At 39.8% G+C, this 26,269-nt stretch overlaps 1 protein-coding gene across 1 annotated transcript in view; it reads right to left on the bottom strand.

The window, feature by feature from the left end:
• RBM33 (RNA binding motif protein 33) overlaps window positions 1-26,269 on the bottom strand; it is a 102,544-nt gene that overhangs the window by 15,782 nt on the left and 60,493 nt on the right. The window contains 5 exon segments of the mRNA XM_017819375.1: window positions 990-1,178; window positions 2,582-2,782; window positions 16,773-17,411; window positions 24,914-25,198; window positions 26,005-26,253. Coding sequence (XP_017674864.1) covers window positions 990-1,178; window positions 2,582-2,782; window positions 16,773-17,411; window positions 24,914-25,198; window positions 26,005-26,253 — 1,563 coding nt within the window.

Genomic DNA, 26,269 nt, shown 5'->3' with positions numbered 1-26,269 from the left:
AATTAAACCTCTCTGAATTGACGATGTAAATAATTCAGCATTATTCTGTTTACTAAATTGGGAAGAAGTCAGGCAGAGTGTTCATCTTTAGGAGAGCAGTGTGTTTTGAAACAGAGAGATGATCCCCCTAATAGCAAAGTCTCACAGAACAGGCTCCAATTCATGCATTGTATTTGTCTGAAAAATGTTGATCCTGTCAAAAGGAGCACTCAAAACTGGGGAAAAAAAAATTCTCATCTGTGTGTTTCATTATTCATTGACTGATATTTTCAAATGTAGTAACAATAAATCAGACAGGGCCTCCTAAGCCCTTCACTACTTTGAAAACCTCCTGCTTTCCATAAGTCATTTAACTGACACATCAGTTCCAGGAGGCAGTTTACGAACAGAAGCTGCACAGCAGATACACCAGTGTGTGTGTCATAACCTTGCTCACAGGCCCCTACTAAAGAGAAACTTCTAAAATAATGAAGGATCAATAAAATGCTCCAAAGAAGACCGTGTTTTCCTCTGAAAAAGCATATGGTGCTACACAGTATAAAATGTCCACTGGGTAGTGGTCATTAAAGTGCTTGTACCCCAGGACTGCGATGACAGGAAAAGGCAAATGTCAAAACAGAGAGTAGGTGCAAGCCAACAATATAAACACAAATAGCAACCAAAAATACATTTGCTTTGATATGGTTTTAAAAACCTCACAGAACAGACAGGTTTGTATTGTTTAAGAAAATGTCAGATAGCACAGGAACTCCAAAATGAAGGAGAATTTTGCAGCAGGAATGTGATGGTTAGCAAAATCCTCCCGTGCCTCCCGTGCCGCAATATCATCACGTGCCTGTCTTTGCTACCAGGTGTAGCGTGTGTGGGTGGGGGTGCCTTCAAACATAAATTACCAATAAACACGCATTGTATTTAGTGTCAGGGAATTAATTGAGCTTTCCGGAATGAAAGCCTTTTGGCACAAAAATGATAAACCGAGGTTGACCTACCTGAATGGGTCCCACTGACATCAGCAGGTTTTTCAGTTGGACATCAGTAGTTGATGAAGAAAGCCCTTCAACTGACACAATACAGGGCTGAGGTTTGCACTCCACCACTCGCAGGTTCTGTTTATTTGGCATCAAGCGTCCTCGGCCCATCTGGCCTGCTACTCCTCTGCCTCTGCCGTGCATAATGACCTGCCAACAACAAAAGTAACAGTATTTTGATTTACTTACCTAGTGATTCTGCTTACTGCATTTGACAGATGATACGAAAGTTGGCGATTTACTTAAAGACTTGATTAAAGTACACACTGATTTTAAGCAGTTTGTTGCTGTTCGCTGATTTGAAAGGCCACTTATTAACATATTCATCCACTGCTTATACAAACCTCTTTTAGAAGGGCAGCAAATATATTGAGTTATATATATTGCATTCAGGCTAAAAGCCTCAGATCTAGCTCAGACTGATCAACTAAGCAGTGGAAGATCTCGGATAAAAGCATATAACCTAGTTTTCAATCACATCTAGCAGCATGTGTTCAGCTCCCATATTTTGAGTCTGGACAACAAAAACAAGTTGATCCCTCTCCTTTTTCTCTTCTCAACCCACAGGTAAATTTAATGTACTCACAAGATCAGCAAACTGCTTCAAAGCACCTCCAGTCTGTACTGCTACTAACTCTTGGTCTGTTCTAAGAACGGAGAAATGGCTAAATAAAACAACTTTTTTCAAAGTTCCCCTCCCCCAAATCCTGTAGGATCTGGCACCACAGCATACTCTGGAGCAGGAAATGTACGGATTTAATTCTTGGAAATTAAATATTGAACAGTTGGAGAGAGGAAAAAATAACAATGAAACAAGAGTAACAAACATTACACAGAGTTCACATTTAACACTGAGTCAACACAACACAGTTTCCCACTTGGAAAGCCTATGAAGGGTAACAACTTTTCACATTCTTCTGCATCAGCAAGGAAACTTTATCCTTACATGAAGCAGGAAGATTATGGCCAACAGTTCAAAACCAAGAACTGAAGGCCAAAATACCAGCTATGTTCAAGGCATGTGCCAGCTTGCAAATGCAGAGAAGGCACACGGCGCTGCCGCCCTGACCCTTCCCTGCCTCCTCCCAGTGCACAATCAGTGCAAAACATCAAGTTATGAGATCACCAACTATTTTGAGTGACACCAACTTCGGGGATTCAGCAAAGAGCATCCTGAAATAGTCGCTGTGTGCTCCCTACATATGCAAGAAACAGCCAGAATAAAAGCTTAAACACAACTTCAAAAAACCTCTTGGTTTTAAAGCCAGAAAGTATGTTGCATACCACCTCCTACTGTAGCTATCTCGGGACACATGTATTTCCCCAGGGAGTGCTGTGCTGGCCAGAACGTCAGCAGATGAAGAAACCTGCAGGCATCGCCAGTCTGTGCTGGGTACAAACAAGTCTCTCCAGATTAAAAGCTTTATATGCAATTATGCATCTCTTGGGTCATGCAGCCCTGCACTACCAATTGACAAACAGAATGCTAGTTATTAATAGAGCAACACAGCTACACAGTGAAACTTCCACAGCAATACGCATCTAAAAATCACCTTTTTAGGTTGATGGATTCCCTGGATGTTTTTGACTCCTTGAGGAGCTGGTGAATGGATCTGTGCCTGCTGCTGCTGTTGGTGCTGCTGCATTCCCTTTGTCAAAGTGACCTTCCGCACTGGCTGCTGTTTGGGCTCCGGGGGTTGTTGAGGCCGCTGGGTCTGGCCCTCTGGGTGAAAAAAGCCAGCATCCTCTCCCCCCTGCTGAAATCAACAACACAACAGCGGCTCAGTGTCCAGGCACTGCACACCCTCACCCTGAGCAGCCTCCTGCCACATCCAGCTCACTCAGAGAGTATCCAGGGCTTTGCCTGCTAAAGCAAACCGGTGGCCACGGCAGGCACGTGCAAGGGCTCAGCCTGGAAATTGCACTTCAGCCTAAAATAAATCCATGGTATCTGAAGAACAGTTTACTTTGTTTGGACTTTATTATAATTACAACGTTCAGTAACGTCTTTTCATATTCAAAATGGCAAGATGTTTTCATTTTTCTTTCTAAATCATTCTTCCTCCCAGGGTTACATGTGTTATTTATTACTTCTTTTTTTTTTTTTTAAATAGAGACATACACATTGCAGAAGAAGGAGCAAAGAACTGTGAAGGCTGGAAGAATCAGGCAAATACTCTGCTCATCTTTAAAACTCCAACCTCTCTTCAGTTAAAAACTGGTATTTATTTAAAGTGCATACTCATTCTGCCAACTTCCATACCAGCAGCTTTGTAAGCAGTCTCCTTCCTCAAACACTGTACTAGGAGCAGTTCCTCAAGGGTTGTTTTGGTTTTTTTTTAATTTGTCTCATAAAGTTCTTATTATATTTATAATCACAAGCACAATGAAACGCCATCTCAGTGCTTCTCTCATCCAATGTAGCTCTTTGTTACATCTCTCAGTGCAATCAAGCACAGCAACAGCAAAAGCTGAAAGCACTGAAATTATTCCCTTCCACTGCCTCTACCCAAACAGTTCAGTTTCTTCTACAAACAGGTGATTCTTGAATTTGTGTCTGGCTGTCCAGATCAGATCAATCACTGAAAAACACTTCATGGAGCAAGAGACAGCAGAGCCTGACAAAACATCAGGTACTTTTGCATCTATAAACTGCATCATACTATTGCATGGTTTCAACAGCAGTATCTATACCTTGACTGGACTCCAACTTTAGAACTCAAATACTAGTGAACATTTTATCTGCAGGGTGAAGGCTTTGCCTAAGTGCCAAACCAACTCCTGGTAACCCTGCAAAAGCTCTCAAATAAAAGGCATATCTAGTGAAAAAAGTAAAATATTATGAAAGCATCTTTACTTACACAGGGTTTTTTCCCCCCTTCCTTAACTATTCACAAGCGAAATCTACTTTGCACCTGTAACACACGTCACAAACCAGAGGATTTCATACTGGCACATTTCTTGTGGATAAGGAGACAAAATACAGGGGTGCAGAAGGAACAGATTTATAGCCTAATAACAAGATTATCTTCATTGACAATACAAATCTTTACCTCTCAGCACTAAGTAAAAGCAAAAGAAACACTAAAAGGGACTAGTTACTAAGTCCCTTCACTATCATTTCGTAAGAAATAATCTAGTACAGGTGGTACATAGCACAGTCTCACGTTTTCAAGTTGACTACTTCACAATTCACACCCCTAAACCAAGGCCTCTGTATTAAAAAGTACATGAAGGTTACAACATCTCAAGAATTCAACTACATAAATCCCAGACAAATGAGCCTCACAGACTCTTGCACCATCTACACTTCAAAAGCACAGTCTGTCATAGGGCAAATCTTGAACCTTGTCCTGGCTTTTGTCCATAGTGTCCAAAGTGAGAAAGCCATAAAAATCTGCACGTCTTTCCCACCTCTAATGAAATACAGGGTGTTTTTCTCTGGTTTTCTGGCTCCACGTCTTCACAGAACATTTTGTATACAAACCTTGGAGAGCAGTGACTAGTGAGAAATTATAAAGCTTTCCCTTCTGAGTTTCTCTTCAGTTACTATTCAAAAACATAAAAGCAAGAGCCCTCTTGAAAAATCCAAACATATACACAAAACCTTACCAGGAAACCAGCATTAAATCCTCCTCATTTTAGTATTAGTTTCAATATCAGCATCACCATAAGCTCTATGCCCTGATCAGATAATTTCTTTTATTCAACTCTACAGTAGCTGCAAGATGATGAAACTAAAAGGAATAAAAAATTCTAGGAGGAATTTAAACACTATAGCTGGGAGTTAAAAATCTAATCTCTGCTAAATGCCTGCTGTGAAAACCATAAATATTTGCAACCACTTCTTTCCAAACCAAAAAGTGATCCCGGCACATTGGAAGAGCATCTGAGAGCAAAGCCCTCAGGTACAAAACACACTGAACATGCTCATTACTGAAACTTCAAAAGCAAACAATCATTTCACATAAAAGTCTAGGACGGCCAACAACCACCTAATATTTAACTACCAAGCTCAATTATCACCAAATAAAACTAAAACACAGAACTGTGTAACAGAGTCAAAGGTATCAGCACATAACTGGTTCGCACTGATGAAAAATCTGATGGGGTTTGTTCCCTGCTGGGGTCCCAAATGCCACCTCTGGGCTTCACTGCTGACACGATGCTCCTGCAAAAGCCTGAAAAGGTAGAAAGATCTCCGAGCTTTTTAATGAATTAATGTATTTCAGAAATAAGAAAAACTTACACAAAACAATAAAGAAAGGGAATGGAACAAGATCTGCTTGTTCCTGCAACAAGAAGGAAGGAAAGGCAACTGGATCAACCCCTTTCTTTACACTACTGCTCTGAATATTTACTGGTTTTGAGATGACTTGAAGATGGGAAACAGAGATGAAACTGCAGCACTGCTTCTCAAGAGAGCCACTTGGTGCTCAAGGACTAATAGAGCTCCCTCCAAATCAGCAAGACATTATTTTCTGTTGCAGGCAGCCTGGCCTCAACAGAAGGCAAAACCTGGTGGTTTTCTTAAGAAAATAAAAATCAAATGTGACTGCCAGGTGACATGTGCCTAATTAGCAAAATGACACAGCCTCGGAAGATGTATTTTAGCAGCAATTCTTTTTTCACTGGTTAAAGATGTGACAGTACAAGGACAAGCACTGAGCCAAAATGAGCAACCTCTGCAATATCATGTAGTGGCAAATCAGACTCACCACCACTATCATCCTTTAATCTTTGAGGCAAGACAACCAGTGGCTTCTTCAGACACATCAATGACAAACCAAGTCAAGCAAAACACCTGCTAAGAGCTTTTAACATCTGGACTTAAAGCTACAAAACCTCAGAGCATTACTGACAAGTCACATGCTGATGGAACATTAACATTTTGGAGGAAAGGACATACAATTGTAATGATGACTCTACATATGCTGACTCCTGATGTTCACTCATGAGCTACACAGTGAGCTGGCACCAACATAGCAAAGCTACAGGCAAGCAGGTAAGTCCACTGCAGCTGTATTGCAGCACCTGCCCCAAAGGACACCTAAATTTCTAGCAACTCTTCTACTTAAAATGTCTCAGTTCTAGCTCATCTGAAATCTACTTTTGCTTTTCCTAAAGACAATTTCTGTATTGTTAATTTTTCATCAGCTTATAGCACTGCCCTCCCCACATTTAAATATACAGCAACAGAAGGAGGTATTAAAATTTTAAGCCTCTTCATGTCAAAATATATTTTTATCTGATTTCTTTCCTTTAGTATTTTGTAATGTACAGGGCAGCACTAAATTTTTCAGAGATGCATCTATTCATCATCATGGCCTGTCTCATATAATCTGATGCACAAAGTGCTGAAACCAGGTAGAATACCATAGTCCATCACAGATACCTGAGACTGATGGATACAAGCTCTGATTTTATAGCTCAAATTTCCTCTGAAGTCTTCTGCATAAAAGTGAATTTCCATTCTTTGTCTACAAACCAATAAAGGAAGAATTTTTTTTATTATTGTCTACTCCTTACTTTCTATATTATAAATCATTCTGACCTTCAAGCTCTAAATTTCCAAGTTTTACAAAAGGTCTGCCTTCATAGAATATGCCAAGTTGGAAGGGACCCACAGGGACCATCTACTATATAGCCAGGAAAGAGTTTTCCTGAATGAAACTTCACCAATATTTAGTTAATTCTGGAGGAATGAAAATGCCTTTTTTTTAAGTTGCAGGAGTTCTGTTCACGGGAAAGTATAAAACGTATACAGCAAGATTGTTAGCAGTGCCAAAACAAGTTAATTTCAAATACTGTGTGTAAATAGAAAAACCTCAAAAGATGGAGGCAGATGGAGTTGATCTACATGTGAATGTTTTTCAAACTTCTACTGTGTAAAAGTCTGCACAGTTTGACCTTCTGAAATTGGACTAAAGAAAGAAAAAACGATGCCATTCAACGGCCAAGAATTTTAGAATTGATTCCCTGAGGCTGTTTTTCAACAGTCTCTCACTATACATATCTATCTATAGTCAATGTTGTGTTTTGAGAAACGTAGAATTCTGTCAAATAGGAGATCACAAATTCTATAAGCAGAATTTTATGAGGGACTGCTTAAATTTAGCAAGCTGAAGCCTTCCATTCTATCACAATCATTATGACAGTTTTATGATGAAGATGAAGTTTATTTGCCACCAACATTAGCAGGACAAATTTATTTATAACAAATGCTTTAAAATGTACTGATAAAAATGCCTATTGATACTGTCAGAGCTGCTTGCAATTTGACAGATCAAATCTTATTTTCATTCTTAAACCCCATGAAGGAATGGTATCACCAACTTGCATTCTGTAGTGAGCAAATTGATTAATCCTCCTCTATAGAAATCTCAACTCTTGATTACACCTATCAGACGTTAAGCAGCATTATTCTAGAGTGACAACACTTGACAAATTCCCAAACCATTTTTCTCAGCCTTTGTGGCCCTGCTAGCTTGTATTAACCCTGATGAAAAATTAATTTTCCTTATCTTCTGCTAAACCCCAAAATCCAAATCCGCCAAACTGGCAACTCTTTCTGTAAAGGTATTATGAAAACCTCTAAAAGATTAATTGCATGTCTTCAGGTGACATTAAATTAATTTCTGTACTCGTGACAGACATTTGATACTCCGTACTGAGAGGACAGATAACATTGTCAGGATACACAGAAGGACAGTGGTGCAGTGTCCCAGGGCAGCCTCTTATGAATTCTCCTTTCGATAAGGCCATACTTCACTGTCATTGGCACTGTTAGTGATCTTGCAGCCCACAGACCTCACTGCACAGGTTTCTATTAACCACGACAATGCTGTGTCTATCCATGTAATCTTTGTAAAGCTAATTCAAAATCATCCAGTAGTAAAGGGATGCGCATGCTGGATAAGGCACTTAAAGGGAATAAACTCGGGTTGATTTGTGTGAAAATAACACACAGAAGCAAAATGTTGTCATCTCTTCTTAGATGCATTATAAATCAAATTCTCTGTAGCACGATGAAGACCTAAATCTTGCAGGGAAATCTCAGTCCAAAAACATGCCATAATTGATTTCTTGTAAGAAAGGAGAAACCCCATATCTGTTACCAGTTTAAGTCAATATTTCTAGAAATTAGTGCCTTTACGGTATCACAGTAAGCTGGGGAAGCGAAGCATCCTTTAGGCTATTACATTCATCTTCACTTTAAGGACTAGAGGAATGACTGTTCATCAGCTACATAGGTTTTCATATGTAAACTTGTATTTTACTGATACTGTGACTGACTGTATTAAAAAAGACAGACATCTACACAGACAGCTGTGATCCCCATGTAACCAAGGGAAAGAAACAGTAAAACTACGTAGAACAAGACTGACTTTCATCTAATATATATGAGTATTTTCTCACTACAATTATCAGAAATGTGTATTAAAGGCAAACCCCTAATAACAAGCTATTTCTCTGTGACTGGTCCTCTAAATGCTTTACCACTTTCATACACCTGGTTGACAGACTGGGACCTGGGAATAGGAAGCCTAATCACTTGCCAAATATCCCACAACCCAGTGACATGACCAAGCACTGTTTCTGAACAGTTGACGATCTGTTTTCAATCTGTCAAGTGCCAATGAGAAACACCTGGAGACCTTTTTTTTTTACAGACCTTCTAAGACCTTTAAAAGTCTTTTTTTTTTTTTTTTCCCCCCCAAGTTCAAGAATAGCAATACTTAAGAAAGCTGCTCTCCCACCAGGGTACAACACACTATCAGCAGACAACTCACCATTAACAACTGGTTTAAGATATACTAATGGTCTAGTTTTGACTCAAAGTACACACAGAAATAAGCTACATCAGACTACAAAAGTGATAAAAGAACCAAAGCATTCCCAGCTCACACCAGAAAAAAAGACTCTTCTAGTGCTGGTCAGCAAATTATGGGTTATTGTTCCCAGCCTAAAATGTTTGCATGGGGCAAACTTAATTCAAACAAGAGCAACCAGACTATGCAATAAATAAATAAAATGCAGAAACAGTTCCCTTCCTGTGCTATGCTGCTTCAGTGAGCCATGATATGATGAGTATCTTTTGTGCCTAATGGTGTATGAAGAGTCAGAACAGCAAAAAGAAAACGTTTTGCAGAAAAAGCAGCTAATTCCATTTAATCCTATGTACTAACACAGTTCTTAACTGAAGTGTCTCCTCATCTGCCTGAGAGGAGAACTAAGGCAGGGAGAAGGACTGGCCAAAGAGAATCCCAATCATACCCACACTGCATGAAGTGACAGAAACAGAGTTGATCAGTGTTGAATCATGACTATGTGTTTTTCAGTACAACCACCCACCAGCTCATTACGAAAAAAAAAAAATTGTGTCAAAGCTACAGCAAAGTCAAGGTTCTGGAATATATATGTACAATACTCTCTGACAATACCTTCATTTTTACATGCTCTTCACAAAATATGTAATATAGATAAACAATGTTTAGAGTAAACTTTCCTGGTTCGCTTTTTGGTTGCCAGTCTGGGATATTTTTTGTACAGGGAATTTTAGCAAAGACTGGACACAGAGAATCACCAAGAGAAAAAGCTCCTGTTGGAAAAAATCAGCAATTCAAAACTTCTGGCGGGCCAATGCTCCTGAAGGAGCACTTCCCAGCTGGACACCAGCTGTGGCATAGAGAGCCAGTACTGGATGTCAGAAACCAGTACAACTACAGCTTCCCTTCTCGTGTCATGTCTGGTCTTTCTGGTTCATGTTCCTTGAAGCTTAAAACTAATGGCAAGGCAAATCCCTCTTGTGTGCTGCTCTAAGATCCCACTGTAGTCTTGACAGAGACAACTCCCATTACCTCCTTCCCCAAACACGGTGTCGAGTGTCTCCTGACTCAGAGCCAAACCTCTGTACTAAAGGTCTATTCCAAGTGGTCCAACCCAAAATACCTTTTAACAAGGGGACTTGCAGCTTCTCAAAATATTAAACTGTACAAATCTGCAAGCTTTCCTCCCAAGAGACTGCATTTTTATATGAAAACTGGCTCTTTCTCTTTGTAATGCAGTTTAGTGGTGTCACAGCTGTCTTTAGAAGGAAACAGGGCTACAAGATACTCTGTAACACCAACACTGTATCAATATGAATTTTGCACTATAACATTTATGATGGCAGAAAAATTCTCCTTTGAGACTTAACAAGCAACATCAAACGCTGTGCTTTCGGGGTGTTCAGGAGGAAACAGCACTCTTCTTCAACATACAATTTAAAAGTCTCCTGAGGAAAGGGAGAAACCCGTTCTGCAATTTACAAAGGCAATACTTTATTGCACGTTAGATCCAAATTATCCACAGCGAAGTTAAATTCAATTTAGGTAAGTATCTCTTCATCTTTCTGAGGATTTTATTAGAAATCCATAAAAAGTATTACCTGCGTCTAGTTTGGTTGTCACCTTAAGTTCCTCTAGTTGCTAAGTGTGTCCACATGTGCCCTTGTATTTCACTTTTCCAGTAACCAAATATGCCCCAAACAGTTCAGCACAGCCTACCTCCTAACCCCCAAGCCATGAAATAGTCTGTCTCTACAGGAACCATCCTCAATGGAGATCTGGGAGGACAGGGTTTATTGCTTGTTTTCAAAAAAGAGATTTTTCTGTGAAAATACTACACATTTTTCATAACCAGAATACTGACCCCCCTGCCATGGGCACGGACACATTCCACTAGAGCAGGTTGCTCCAAGCCCTGTCCAACCTGGCCTCAAATACTTCCAGGTATGAGGCATCCAAAGCTTCTCTGGATAACCTGTTTCAGTGCCTTACCACTCCCACAGGAAAGACTTTCTTTCTCATATCTAATATAAATCCACCCTTCTTCAGTTTTAAGCCATTTTCCTTTGTCCTATCACTCCATGCCCTTGTCCAAGGTCCCTCACCAGCTCTCTTCCAGCCCCCTTTAGGTACTGGAAGGTGCTCTAAGGTCTCCCCAGTCTCTTCTCCTCTCCAGGCTGAACTGCCCCAACTTTCTCAGTCTGTCTTCATAGGGTAGGTGCTCCAGCCCCCTTATCAACTTCATGGCCTCCTCTGGACTTGCTCCAAGATTATCTTAAAATTAAGAAATTAATGTCCATTTGTGAAGTATTTCCACAGCGAACTCTTGCAGGTTGTGGCAGGCAGAGTCCTTTCTCAACAGCATTTACATTAGTGCTGCTTCAAAGGTCTTGCCCATTTTGACATGGTACCTGGGAATTCAGACACCATGGCTTTCGCAGTTCCCTTATTCCACCTCAAATAGTGCTTCCTTCAAACAGTGGGATACAAATAAACTGCAATGCCACTCTCCCACTTCTTAAAAAATTATGGACCATGTAAGCAAGAGTTCCTGTATCCAGGGCTCGGTAAAGGGCTCCCTCAAGAACTTTCCACGTAAATGCCAAAATTCTTGGTGTTTGCAATTCCTGACATATTTAGATGAAAGGCGCTATAGAGCTTTCAAGTCAAATATTTTTAATTAAATTTGAACATACACACGCAAGTAGAAACAAGTACAAACATCAAGCAAACTTGATTGACAAGGTTACATTATCAAACAAGAATCATCTCTTTTTCCATACTTAGAACTCCACATTCATCTCACACTTCTCAGTTACTTGAAATATGAACAAAGTTGTCCATCTTCCATTTCATTTTTGCAATCCGACATTTTTTGTGACAGGCTTTTCAAACAAAAGAACTTGCCAACCCTTTTTTCAAGCTTTTTGTATGAAGCATTTCAGGTTTTCAGGAAATCAGGATGACAAATAAGATACTGCTTCTAATGCAATGGGGAACATTGAGTTTTTTATGTATTTATATCTATATATGTATTTATGAAAAAAAATTCATTGTGCAGCCTTCCACAAAGACTGGTGTGTTCTTGGTGCAGCGTAAAAACCAGCATTTTCAGGCCTTTGGGACACACATCTCTGAGCATGGCAGCTTGTTTTCTGGCTAGAGAGAAATCATCCAACAACAACATAAGATGACCAAATGATATAGAGATTTTAAGATACTATAATTTCCTATAGAATCTCCAACTAAATGGAAGTAATGCTCAGTACATATTTCATATGATCTTAAGATATCTAAGGTTGCAGTTGGTACAAACCTGTTCTTCCAGGACTAAAACCACTCCGAATACAGGGGCTTAAAGAATTCAATTGCATTTGGTACTAGAACTATTTACCAAAAGACTGACTACAGAGAGCCCAAAGACCACCACAAACAGTCAAGGTGTTAGAAAACATGACTCATCAAGAGAGAGTTAAGGATATCAGTGCCCAGTAACAGTTAAGAGATCTTGGAAAAGAGAGACAGACACAAAAAGATATAAATTCTTTCCCATCTCTCTTCAAGCATAATACAAGTAGTCACAGATTCAAAATTACAGCAAGAAAATGTAGTTTGGTCACTAAGAAAATTCTCTTAAATGTACAGGTTCGATACTGGAATAGAAGGCCTAAGAAATCTACAATAATGAGATCTCAGAAAAAGGTTGGAAAAATCTGTCAGGAATACTACAGAGTTCATCCCCCCTTCAAGACAATACATTATTTCTAGTCTTTTCACCCTTATTTTCTATAATTTTATGATGACATTTTGAAATGATTGGGGTGTTTCTTTTCTACACTCTACAATCTCACTGACCTTATTCTTACATGTACCCTACAAGTGCCTGTATCAGAAATAGTGTGGTCAGTAGGACCAGGGAAGTGATTCTCCTCTTGTACTCAGCCCTGGGGAGGCCACACCTCAAGTACTGTGTCCAGTTCTGGGCCCCTCACTTCAAGAAGGACATTGAGGTGCTGGAGCAGGTCCAGAAAAGGGCAGAGAGGCTGGTGAAGGGTCTGAAGTGCAAGTCCCATGATGAACAGCAGAAGGAGCTGGAGGTGTTTAGCCTGGAGAAGAGGAGGCTCAGGGGAGACCTCATCACTCTCCATAACAACCCAAAAGGAGGTTGTAGCCAGCTGGGGGTCGGTCTCTTCTCCCAGGCAGTGACAGGACACTGCCTATCCAGTGATAGGACAAGAGGACACAGTGTTAAGCTGTGCCAAGGGAGGGGCAGGTTGGCTATTAGGAGAAATTTCTTTACAGAAAGGGTGATTAGACATTGGAAAGTGTTGCCCAGGGAGGTGATGGAGTCACCGTCCCTGGAGGTGCTTTAAGAAAAAGACTGGACGTGGCACTCAGTGCCATGGTCTGGTTGACATGGTGGTGTTGGGTCACAGGTTGGACTCACTGATCTCAGAGGTCTTTCCCAACCTAATAGTTTCTGTGATTCTTTAGGACTGACCTCAGGCTCCTCAGCAAGCCAAGCAAATCTCAGATGTTTTACTAGTAAAATATACCAGTATCAACACTCAGCAAATACACTGGACTCCTATATCTGAAAAGGAAACCTCTAAGGAAATGCCACACAAAACAAAGCACACTGGATCTATCAAAAGATATTTGGGTCTCCATGGGGAAAAAGAAAACTGACCCCAAAAAACCCCCAAAAACCCAAAAGAATCAAAGTTCATATGCTAAACACTGCCTCACTTTCCAGGAACATAACACTTAAAAGAGTAATTAAAATGAAAAACTATTCATTGTACTGCCATTCCTGCATAAATTATATGAGTATTAGAAAGGGATGGGCAAATCAGTATTGGGAGGAAGGTGAAGGGTAGGATTTGTTTAAACAAAGAAAAAAAAGCATCAACAGACAAAATAATTACTGACAGTACCAAACGTGTCACCTTGATACACAGACTTAGTCTGACATACAAGAAATGCTGAATAATTTTCTACTTTTTTTTCCTAAAGTATAAGAAGCTATAAATTAAGGTATCTTATGTATCAGGTAAACCAGACAAGTTATAATATTCTTGGAATTTAATTAGTAACTCTTACAATTCCAAAAGTAAAATCCTCTCACAAGAGAATATTGTGGAAACAGATGAAAGGCCATTTTACCTTCTAGTGACTGAGGGATATTTCTACCTGAAGTTCAGAGATCTTTGTAGTACTGCTGTGCCCAGCAACACAAATAGACAGAAACTCAGTCTGGTGAGGACACTGTTCTCAAGAAAGAAACCATTCTCTTCTGACAGTATTTGTACACCACAGATCTCACCAATACGGCACACTCCTTAACTGTTAAACAAAAAACATCACCAGCAACACAAAACCATTTAATCCTGGTTCTACAGATGGTCCTACTAAATTAATAACAGTCCCTGCTACCAGCTTCTAGTTTAGGCCAATTTGGTCTAGACAGAGTTAGTAAAGGTCTGCATTAGATCAGCTTCCTCAACTGAGAGCTCTCCTATGGTGCTGTCCATGGCTGGCAGGATGGAAGAGCCGGGACTTGCCAAGTCTCTACCAAAATGAATCCAATGAGATTCAAAAGGGACCCTGCATCGTGCCTACTCATGAGTCATCTCACTCGTACAAGGGTATTCAAAACATCTCTGCACAAAAGAGCTCAAGAAAGAAGAAAGAGATTAGATGGAGAGCAAGGGCAGGGCTGCTTAGCTGCAGGATCGAGCCAGTGCACACAGGTTAGAGACACCAGGCATCCCTTTGGCCAAAGGCAGGGAATTGGAGGAAGCACTAACACATGCTAAGGAGAATGGCTCAGAAAAATGAGATTTGGCTTTTGCTTTATATATAGCGCTCAGGCAAAAGCTGTGAAAATAAATAAAAGCATGTGGCAGGACTAAACATTAGCAGTGGTAACTAACTATGATCTGTGATCATGACAGTTATTCAGAGTCCAAGCAGCTTGTAACTATTCTTTTAAATCCTGTCAAAAATAGATAAGAAGATTGGCTGCTCTGCTGCTCAATTTATTTTTTTTTCCTTGTGTAGTCAAAGAAACAAAGTCACAGATTCAGCTTGTCACTAACTGATTAAAAATTAATCAACTATCTTGATCAGTGTTAACAGCTAATTGCAATGCTTGCTCTTATTCTCACACAGTTAAGGAAACTTAAAATGTCCATGGCAATATGAAAACAGTAACAAAGGCTACATGTAAAGAACCTGGTTCACCTTGCTGAAACCTCAGTACTGAAAGTTAAGAAGGACAGAGAAAATCTGCTTCTGTGCACAGAGGGGTTACACATACATTTAATGAAGTTAATTGCTATTGCTTACTCTAAGACTTATCTGAAACATTTATGGTCTTCTAAAACAGAGCACTGTGATAATAACTATTTCATTGTGAATGCTGCTGTGGAGACTGATAACCATTTGTTATGAAGAGCTGTATACAGTTGTGACTGGCATTGTTTTGTTTCACCACATAATAAAAGAAATCGTGCATGACTGCTTTATTCAATTATTCATGACACACAAACCTGTCATACCTCTTGCAGGCCACTGGGATTTCTGCAGACATACTTATATATAAATATTTTTAGCTCAACAGAATCAATTTCTTTCAGCTTCTCGCACTTTATTCCTCTGTACTTAAGTTACCACCTCTGAGGAATTAGAGCTGACAACAACCTGAGGTGCGGGATGTCTCTGTAGCCAATAAGGCCCTGTATGTTAATATTTTGAAAGACCTCATAGTCATTACGCAATTCACCATTTTAAGCACATTTAAGTTTTATGAGCTGTAGAGAAACATTTACAAAAATTAGTTAAGACTTCAGCATTTCAACTTCCTCTCTGTTTCTAAATGTAAAGCCTTAGCCTCCAAGGCCTTGTTCAGTCCCTGTTAACACACTGCTTGCTTCATTACAGATTACAGTTATGCAAGTTTGCCTAATTAATGCTCTGAATAATGTAAGAAGCATTCTTCCAGAAAAAAAACCCCTCCCATGTGCTATATCAGATCCTGCTTTTCTCCTCAGCATAAACCTGAGGACAGACCTCACACACTGATAATCTGATCTCACTATGTCCGCTCAACACAGTTTATTTAGAGCCCTAACAAATTAATTTCTCTTTTCATTAAGACAGAAGAAATTCAGTCAAGACTTTCTAACCAAAACCCCAGATCTTAAATACGCACACTGCCCTCAAGACCAGCATTGTGAGTCTTCCACAACACCAGTGCTCAAGGGACACACTGCAGATAATAGACCCCTCATCAAAAGATAAGGAAATCTCATTTAGATGCAGAAGTGAAATGGTAACATTTTAAACCCAACCTGTAACAGAAAACATCCCCCTCCAACATACTGATTAAATTGGTTTCACAACACACTTCCCAAGAAAGTAAAAACAATCCTCCCTTGAGTACAGAAACCACACTAACACCAACATCTGCACACAACTAATTTAGGTGGCTTCACCTACCAAATAAGCAGGTCCTAGCTTTTTAACCAAACTTTAATTGAATACAGCCACCCAAATCCTTTTCTCTGAGCAATTATCAGACTGACCTATCAACCTTAAGCAAAAGGAGCTCAGTTGAGCAGTCTTTCAGACTCAAATTACAACTTAATAGAAAGGAGTATTATTTCAATTATTTCAATGTGATTTCAGTGGTAACTGCCTGGCAGTAAAGTGTTACAGGAAACATTAATTTTTTAATAACTGCTAATAAATTACAGTTCTGAAAATATAATATAAGGACTATTAGGTATGCTAAACCTGTTACTTCCCCCATCACCTTAGGCCCATTTTTTATTTTGGGATTACACAGAATCAAACACACAAAAACAAACCATGACAAGACACACATATGAGACGAGCCTTGGAAACTTACCCCTCCTGACAACTTAATCACCCTGACTTTGCTGCCGACATGAGGCCCATCACTACCACTGTTTGTCCGCTGCATGACAGTCCTTTTCACACCCGGTTTCTGCTCCTGGGGCCTGGCTGGTACCGAAGCCACTCGAGCCGTCTGTGTCGTGGGCAGCGACGCTGCAGCAGGTTTTGTCTGTAACACTTTCTGCGGCGCCTGAGGCTGACTCGGAGGAACTGTCCTAGTCTGCCTCAGCTGCTTCACTGGCTTCATCTGCTGTCCTTGATACTGCACATCCCCCACTCCGCTCGGGAGGAACTCTGTGGGTTTGGGTTGGATATTTGGAACTACCGTGTCTTGCTTTCTAACAAGGAGTCTGTTTTTCACGTTGTGCCTGGTGTGCAAGCCGGAGTGGGGTATGTAGGGGCTGCCGTTGGTGGGGAACTCGGAGGAGTCATCCTCATGCTGCATGTAGGACTGCTGTGTGGAAGGCTGCTGCTGCTGCTGCTGTGCAAGTCTTTCCAGCAGTTCTCTCTTTCTGGCACCAGCCTGCTGCTGCCGTCTCAGCTCCTTCTGCTTCAGAATTTCTTCTCTTAGACGCTTCTGCTCTTCGATCTTCAAACGATACAACCTAGTTTCTTCATCTTCGTCTGGATACTACAAAGGAAAATGCAAATGAATTTATAAAATTCTAAACAGAATACTCAGCTTGGTCAAAACAACATTAAATTGTTGTTTCAGATGTTGTAAAGCTGTAACTCTGAAGAGCTTTTTAAATTATCCCTGATACCAAACCAAGGCTATTAGTGGAGTGCATGTGCTGCTAAGGTTTATTTGCTATTCATTACAGACAAACAGCTCAAATCTGGTTTAGAACTTAGATATACTACTTCCTAGACAGAAAAGCTTTAATACCACTTGACAAATCTGATCAGAATACTAAAAAAAGAAAATAATGCAAAAAAGTTTGACAAATTGGAACTAATTTAAAAGTTTCCAAAACCAATTAAACTATTAATATAATTCAAGATATCAAAATATGTTTCAAATAGAAGGTAACAATACAGAGGCAACCCACTGTCACACAGGTTTTATCTTGCTCTTTTCTGACAAAGTAACAAAAGGTAGGGTGGTAAATGACCTGAAAGGCCCTGATTAGAACTATTGATTTTTCTCACAGAATTTTCAGCCTGATCTCAAACTCATTTGTCACACAATAATTGGTTATAATGAACAGCACAAGTCAATCTCTCTGACCTTGAACTCATGCACTCTCTTCAGAATCAAAATGTTGCCAAATGCAGTGTTGGAATATTAATGGTATATAGAGAATGCCTTTAATATTCCAGCCCTGGGCCCCTCTGAAAGTACTACACACCATCAAATAACCTTTCTAAAGATTCTTCAACTCTGGCAGAATGAGTTCCTATGAAAAGCTGTATAAAAATGGACAAGAGTCAAGGAAATGCAGATTCTCATCATCCTGGAAAAGACATCAAATGGCTCTTGCAATAATATCACATGCATTTTTCAAAATTAGGAAGCATGCTTTTTCATTATATTACTTCTTGTTCTTTTCAACCATTTGAAATATGAAGTTAGACTTGTACAGAATGCTTACAAATGGTAATGAGCACAATATTCTGCTCAAGATATATTAATCACCACTAACAAAACCAGGCTCTATTAGTAACGATACTTTGCATGTTGGCAAATGAACACAGGAAGAATGCTGAAATATTTCTCAAAACCTGTGAGTCCATGATGAACCTTTATGTATATTGGAGGAACTGGGTGCAAACTGTCGTCAACACAAATGTTGGTTTTTTGTTTTTTGGGTTTTTTTTTAATATTTAGAGTGCTTTTAATCGTGGTGCACCCCAGAATCCTCCCCAAGCCAAGGGATCTATGCAGATATAGAAGCCTGGCAGACTCATATCTGCACTTATAGGATCCAGATGCACAAATCCTGAACACGTGTTCCCTTCAGCTGTAACTGCTTCTTCCCTGGGCAGGTTTTGGTAAGGATTATTCCCACAGTTACTGAAAAAACAGCTCCATGTCTCACATTAGAAGTCTAATTAGAAGTTTCTAATTAGAAGTCTAACCAAAAGCCTAAAAAATGGCTAAATAAGACTCCAACAAAACTGGACTTACAAAATTTGTATTTAATTTCTGAATATGGGCTGTAGTCCAGGGATGAGGTCTAACACAGTCCTTTGCATGAGAATGCTCTATATACACTAAGTTCTGATCGATCTTTATACTTTTTGGACTATAACAGTGGTGATTAATGTCTAATCACAGTGACAACTAGATTAGAGGTCTGTGTTGACAGATGGTAAGAGGAACATACCTCTACAGGAGGAAACACAAATATTTCATCTTATACTGACAACTGAAAATGCTGATTGTAGTAAAAAAAAAAGGAATATGACCCTTATGAAATACAGTGAAATGTTAAGACCTTTAAAAGTGGTTTGCATAGGATGACAAAACACATAAGCTCTGGCTAGGAGGAGGATGTGCTGTTATGCAGATCCTGATGCAACTAATAAAGTTTGCAGTCATTTCCAGAGACATTAAATATCACAGTTATTGAAATTGTCAGAACAGAAAACCCATTCCACTTAATGAACTAGTTTATTCACTTGCTTTGTTTTAGATCAGAATATCCTACAATTTATCTAAACAAGCTTGATGGATGTCATGAGCCAGTTCCAGGTTTACCTTTGGAGGTAGCAGTGCATTTTTTAACCCTCCTGTTCAACTGAGGTTGTCAACACCAGCCCAAGTCTGCATGAGACCAGCGCTTCTACCAGCCCTTTATTATCAGGGATTTGCTTGCTCATTTGATCACCTAACAAGTTCTGAAGGCCTTGGGAGATGCAGATTATGATGTGGCAAATTCAAAACACTAACTCAAAGGTTACACAGCAGCACAGAGATGTGCACTTTGCAACATACTTAAATGAGTCTTGCCAGCAGTCAAGGAATGAACATCCTGAGGGACTCTGACTAATACGTCCCTGCAACAGTCCTTGGAAGATACATTGACTCCAACTACATCAACATTAAACACAAAAGACAACTGACAAACTGTATTACTAACACATATGAAGTTAGAAGAATGCTTAGCAGAATATTCAGGCAACTTGATCTCAAATATAAACCAAAATCTTCTTTTCAGGAACTCAACTCAGGACATTAATAATGATCCTATGAAGTCAAGAACTTCTTAAAGGGTAAGGTTCAAAATCAAGGGCCGAGAGCCCGAGGTTATATGACAACTGCAGATCAGTCTCTTAACAGGCTATAGGTAGACCTAAATCCTTCACCTTCACAAGTAAATTATTACTACTGTTAATTTCTCAATAAAATACCCTTGCAGCTAGAGGAAGATCAAACAACATAAAGGCCCTGTGATGATTAACACAATATTTGCATTAGAAGTCAGGTTTAATTTGAATTAGTTGTACAATGACCCAGCAGTACAGACTGAGAAGGGCAGCAGACTCCTCACCTGGGTGAAAACAGGGACAGTTAAATCCCCTCCTGCTCAGCTTTAACTGCACCTTATATACATTATACTAGAGTGGGGGTATACACATGATCTATAGTATATATAAATGACCTATAGCATGTAGTAAGGAGCTTCAGCATACAGAACAGGCAAGAGAGCATATTGGGTCAAGAGATGAAAACAACAGGCAATGCCTATTGACAATGATTTTCATCCCACTAGTTTAATAAGCCCAGTACAGATTTGTCCAACAAACAATAGCACTACCAAGAAAAAAAAGAAAAAGGTAAGGCAAGCAAGTATTCTGCCTACAGAATCAACTGGGAAAAAGTAGAAATCCTTCAAAGCTCAAGCTGTTATAATTTTCACATCCTGCATTTGGAAGCAACATTATCTGTAGGTGAAGAAGCAAAAAAAACATAGAATACCTGTTTTCTTGGAGAAACTATTAATGCTTCCCATGTTTTGTGTAGAAAGCTCCATAATATGAAGAAATAGTACATTGTTCCTCCTTTTACAGGAGGCTGCAGACTACAAAAGGCCAGAGATGCAAATCAGTTCCCTCGGTTTTGTGAAGGTGAGTTTTTTTCTGCCAGGTTTTGAGAGTTTTAGTTGCATCTGGGGTGGATTTGCTTTTCTGTTTTTCTAAGAGGAAATTCTCATCCATCTTTGAACAGCTCTTGAACATAGTTTCACTGAGGTTTGAAGGGAAGACTGAGCCTTAGCTGTAGGTTTTCTTCTGCCTTAAGGTCTAAGGCAGCTTTGATGGAAAGTACCAAAAGAAAATGTTGCAGGCTGCTTTTCTGAATCTAGCTGAAGAGTACTATAAGAGAAGCAAGAGTCCTACATCCTTCTCCAGGGGAACCTAGAAAGGCACTGCTAACTGAAGAAAAGGCAGCAAAGACATGCTGTAAAACAAGGGATCAAACTTTCTACTGAAATTTAAGTCCTAGTATCAGTAGCTTGCTTTCCGTGTAGTGAATAAGAAAAACCAAAAAACAAAGAAAAAAACCAAACCTTTTCAGAGATCTGAAGGATTTATTACCAGTTAACAGAATTGAATGCTGAGTCATAAGAACCAGACACTGTAAGTGTTCTGGTTTGCTATCAAGGAACAAAGAAAAGAACTGGGCAACGAGGCTCACTTATGTCCCTCAGTAGAATGGGTGCAAGAACAGAGTCAAAATGTTTTGATCTGTGGCATAAACACAAATCTATTCAGCAGGTTTGCCTTTATTTTTTTCAGTTGCAACAATAAAAACATAAGAGGCTAGAACAATTCTGTCAAAAAATTCATGCCAAGTCTTTGTAAATGGTACAGCCAAATCCAAAGCACACAAAGGAGGGCAATGAGGATGGTGAAGGGCCTTGAGGGGAAGCCGTGTGAGGAGCGACTGAGGGCACTTGGTCTGTTCAACTGGAGAAGAGGAGGCTGAGGGGAGACCTCACCACATTTTACAACTTCCTCTTGAGGGGAAGAGGAGGGGCAGGCACTGATTTCTGTTCTGTGGGGAACAGGGACAGAACCTGAGGGAATGGCCTGGAGCTGTGCCAGGGGAGGTTTAGGTTGGATATTAGGAACAGGTTCTTCCCCCAGAAGGTGGTTGGGCACTGGAACAGGCTCCCCAGGGCAGTGGTCACAGCAGCAAGGCTGACACAGCCTACAAGTGTTTGGACAATATTCTCAGGCACATGGTGTGACTCTTGGGGATGGTCCTGTGCAGGACCAGGAGCTGGACTTGATGATCCTTGTGGATCCCTTCCAACTTGGCATATTCTGTGATTCTGTGAAATTGCATCATCTGACTGCTTGTGTTCAAACCCACAAAATATCCTAAATAAAGAGCACCTACATGTACACATCACACATTTCACAATGCTGATAAAATCAGCTCATGAACCTGAGAAAGGTATGAGACACACTACAAAACACAGGTGCTGTGCCTCTTGGACAAGAGAGTGAAGAAAAAGGTTACAAGTTACTTGAAGAAACACACTGCTCTCTTGCCAACTTCCAACTGGAAAAAAAACTATGATAAGAATCTTCTAAGCACAATATAGGAGGCATCATTATAAAATCTCCTTTCTCCATTCTTCTCCTTTTTTAAACTCAAAAATGCTTAATACTGCCTTCATTCCTCTTATCCTAAGCTGACCTCAGCATGAGCACAATTAGGCCCACATCATCAAGACTTTCCAATTTCATTGACAAAACAATGTTTCAGACCGAGGATATACAAGTTTAAATCCTAGAGAGTAAGAGCTATTCTAAACAGACATTTAAGGTCAGTATTTTGCAGCCTCACAGGACCACAAGTGTTCCCTTAGTAAAGCAGAAATACAGTTTTTAATCTTCTAGTCACTTGCATTGGAAACCTTTCAAATATCTATATTTAAGGTGAGCAAAACCTCTAATAGCCAATATTGCTATTTCTTTTTTTGTGCTTCATGAATGATAGGGCACTCAAATATAGCCACTGATTCTTTGGGAAGAAAGATGCAAGGAAAATATTAATAATTTTCCAGTTGAAGACACTTGCAAAATAACCTGCCCAATTCAGTTATGAGCAATACAGCTAGAAAAGATGACAGAACTTAACTCTTTCTCATCTTCATAGAAAGCAAAAGAACAGGGTGGTGAAGTTAGGTAAAGAAAAACACACAAAAAAGACTGGAAAACATTACAATCTGGCTAAGGAGAGAAATGTAATAACCTACATTACAACACCAGGGAAGAATATGGTTAAATGCTTGGAAATGATCACTGTTAGTGCACCAATCCTGTCTGCAGGAGTGACAATTAAGCACCATCAGTGAACAAGACCACTGCAGTGGCACAGCCGAAAACGGACAACTGCTATTACACCTTTTGCAGCATAAAGCTCTATTCCAGGTCTGCTTTGGAAGGAGAAGGATTCTGTGTGTGCACACATTCCCACACTCTCCTAATTCTTGCCAAGTACGTACTCAATAATAGGAAACACTAGGAGACTTCTTTTTTTTACAAGACGACTCTTTTTCAAAGATAGTTTTGACACAGAAACAAAAAGAAAGCTTGATTTGTAATACCCCAAGAATTCACATAAGTAAGGTTAGTTGGTTTGATAACTACAAGGTTGTTAGAATATGTTTAAAACATAATATGGAGAAAACAAGACGACTGCTCTGGGTTTTTTGTTTGGTTGGGGTTTTTTTAATTCACTTGATTAAGAGGAATTAAAAAATATTCATACATTTTTCTTAACATTGCCAGAGATAATTCAGAACTAATGCCTTAATTTTCATATGACTACACTATAGAATAATTTCAGGATGTTTTAGATGGGGAGGCCTGTAGCTGATTTGCTTCAAGACTTATCTTACTAATGACCTAAAGACAGAGGCTTCTCTGAGGCACATTTTCTGTGACTAAGATTATTCCAAGAGACCGAATCGAGAAGAAGGAGATTAAATACTTTTTCCAAAAAACGTGACAATTAAAAGCTGAAAAAAGGATTATTTTTCTTTTTACTTCCATTGAAAAGCAAGTGCACAGGAGGTCAAACGCTGCTAGCTATGGGTTTCTTTTGTGCCTCATTTGTAGAAATTAGTTACGACCATCCCTAATACAAGAACAAGATGAAAAGGTAATCATGAGCAGCTTAGAAGGAAGACAGTATTACCACAATTAAAGCTTTCAACAGTTGTTGAAGAAAAACCTGGTCCATGCGACAAGATTCATGGTTAACCACAGCTATGAAGATTTACAGTTCTTCACAGAATAAGCTGATAAAGTACACAGGGTGCATTTAGCCATCATGACTGAGATTAAAAGCACCATCAGTGCAATCCTACCCACTCTCTCAAACTAACAGTGCTCATGGAGAGTCTTCTCTAGCTTCCAGAGAAATGGTCATCTGTTCATACTACATAATCCAGAGGAGCTGAAAATGCTGGTGTCTCTTTTTTTTATTAGGCAGAATACTAGCAGAGCACTAGCAGAGCAAACACCATCATTTTCTTCCAAAATGGAAAGCTTTAAAGCATCTCCTATTTTCCCCTCACATGACAAGGTTTCATAAAAGAGAGATTTTCTTCTTCAAGAGCAAGAAGCTCCTGTGTGGATGCCCAAGGCCCTAGTGGAGACTGAACAGCCTAAAGGAAAACAGCATGAGGAAGACAGTCCTCCAAATACCCCTTTTTTTTTAACTTTTGAGCCATACAGCATCATAAAAAAATGAAAGAGAAGAGGCTTTCTGATTTAGAATATGATCATCTGAAAAAAAATCCTAAATCTGTAAGATAAAAATGGACAAAATGAGTATTTCAGAGGCTTGTATCACTGATGACCTTTACTCAAACTCTGCCTTTTCATATAGAAATGACTCCTCCTCCTGCAAAACAGATTCACCACAGCCTTGCCAACCTCCCAGATATTTTTTGTCAATGGAGACTGTTTCTGCTATTGCACTAAAGGAGAAAAGTGCAATTCAGAAGGGAGGCCTCTAGTGGCACCAAAAATTATTTGTTGAACAACACATTAAGTGTGCTTACAATTCATAAGTCAGACTAGAAAAGTTTTTAAAAGGTGGGAGTTTTGTTTCTTGATTGTTTGGGTTCTGTTCTTTTGTTTAAAAACAACAACAAAATCCCTTACCTCTGGTTCAGATTTTCCCTCTGACTTTGCTTGGCCCACTGGTGTGATTGCTTTAGCTTTCACTTCAGGCCTTCCCTGGGAGTTTCCACCACCGACAGACTTGTTGGCAGACACGGTGCTGGTGATGGGTTTGACCTGAGCAGCTGGGGTGGAGTTTCGCCTGTTGTTGCTCATTTCCATCGCATGGGACGGTGCTATCGGCAACTCGCGCAAGTTACTGTTCCTTGGAGCACTTGACTGTAGCTGCTGATTTGAACGCTTGACAATGTTCTGTGATGGTGCACTCTGAAAAGCAGGAAGGAAAAGAAATTGCAGACTTCCACTACAAACCAGGCTAAAGTGTTTTTAGTCTCACGTTTTCCTGATTTAGTAAAGTTTGGGGAAACAGACTGTTTGAAGAGGCACAATATTTTTAATGTTAGAAGAAAAATTATAGAAATGAGAACATTTTAATAACCTTTTTTTAATTAAAAGCAAAACTTAATCTCACTTTTTAAACACCATTCTCAGAAATTGGCTTCACTATGTGACTTACTTTCCTAATCAAAGCAATTATTCTGAACTATAGTCACATTGTCTTGAGCACTGCTACAGACTGTTGCGCTACCCCAACCTACCAAGCAACAGAATATGCTGTACAGGAGCAAACTCACAAGACATGAGTGGCACTATCTGAACCAGAAAGCTGATTAGCAGTAGTACAGAGAGGCCTTCAACTTGAAAGACAGTGTCAGAGAACTGGGCTCGCACACAGTCACAGGCTACCAGCAGTTGTAAAGTCTGATTAAGCAAACCCATCCTTCAAAAGCCCTATATTGCTACTTCTTGGGTAACTGTAACATCTCCTACTGGACCCAGGTGAAGAAGAACACTAAAGACTAGAGGAGAAAAGAAAAAGGGGAAGATACATGTTGTATTTTTCAGAGTAGATTATAAAATGACCAAGAGAGAAAATAAGCAAGAAATTATGAAAGAAGGAAAGGGAATAAATGTGACTGAAAAACCACACTAGTGAGTTCTGAAACTTGTGCTTAAATGCCGGGTACTCACGCAGAACTATGCAAGGCAACACTGGTGTACATGGTACTTACATGCCTTGGCTTCATTGGACCCTGTCGTGGCTGACACTGCATCCTGTTGTTATTTGGCTGCTGCTGCGTGGCCTGTATGTGAGGCCTGAACTGGGGCTGGTTCATGGGCATCAAGGGCTGTGGAGGTCCTTGGAGATGGTGATGGTGTTGCTGCTGCTGCTGCTGGTGATGGTGTTGCTGTTGTTGCTGGTGATGGTGCTGCTGAGGCTGAGGTTGTGGCTGAGGCTGTAATGGAGGATGCATGGGACCCTTCATATGAAGAAAA

This window comes from Lepidothrix coronata, unplaced genomic scaffold (assembly GCF_001604755.1).
Source record: "Lepidothrix coronata isolate B3197 unplaced genomic scaffold, Lepidothrix_coronata-1.0 Scaffold74, whole genome shotgun sequence".
NCBI classification, from domain to species: domain Eukaryota; kingdom Metazoa; phylum Chordata; class Aves; order Passeriformes; family Pipridae; genus Lepidothrix; species Lepidothrix coronata.
This window is presented reverse-complemented; position numbering and strand designations above follow the sequence as displayed.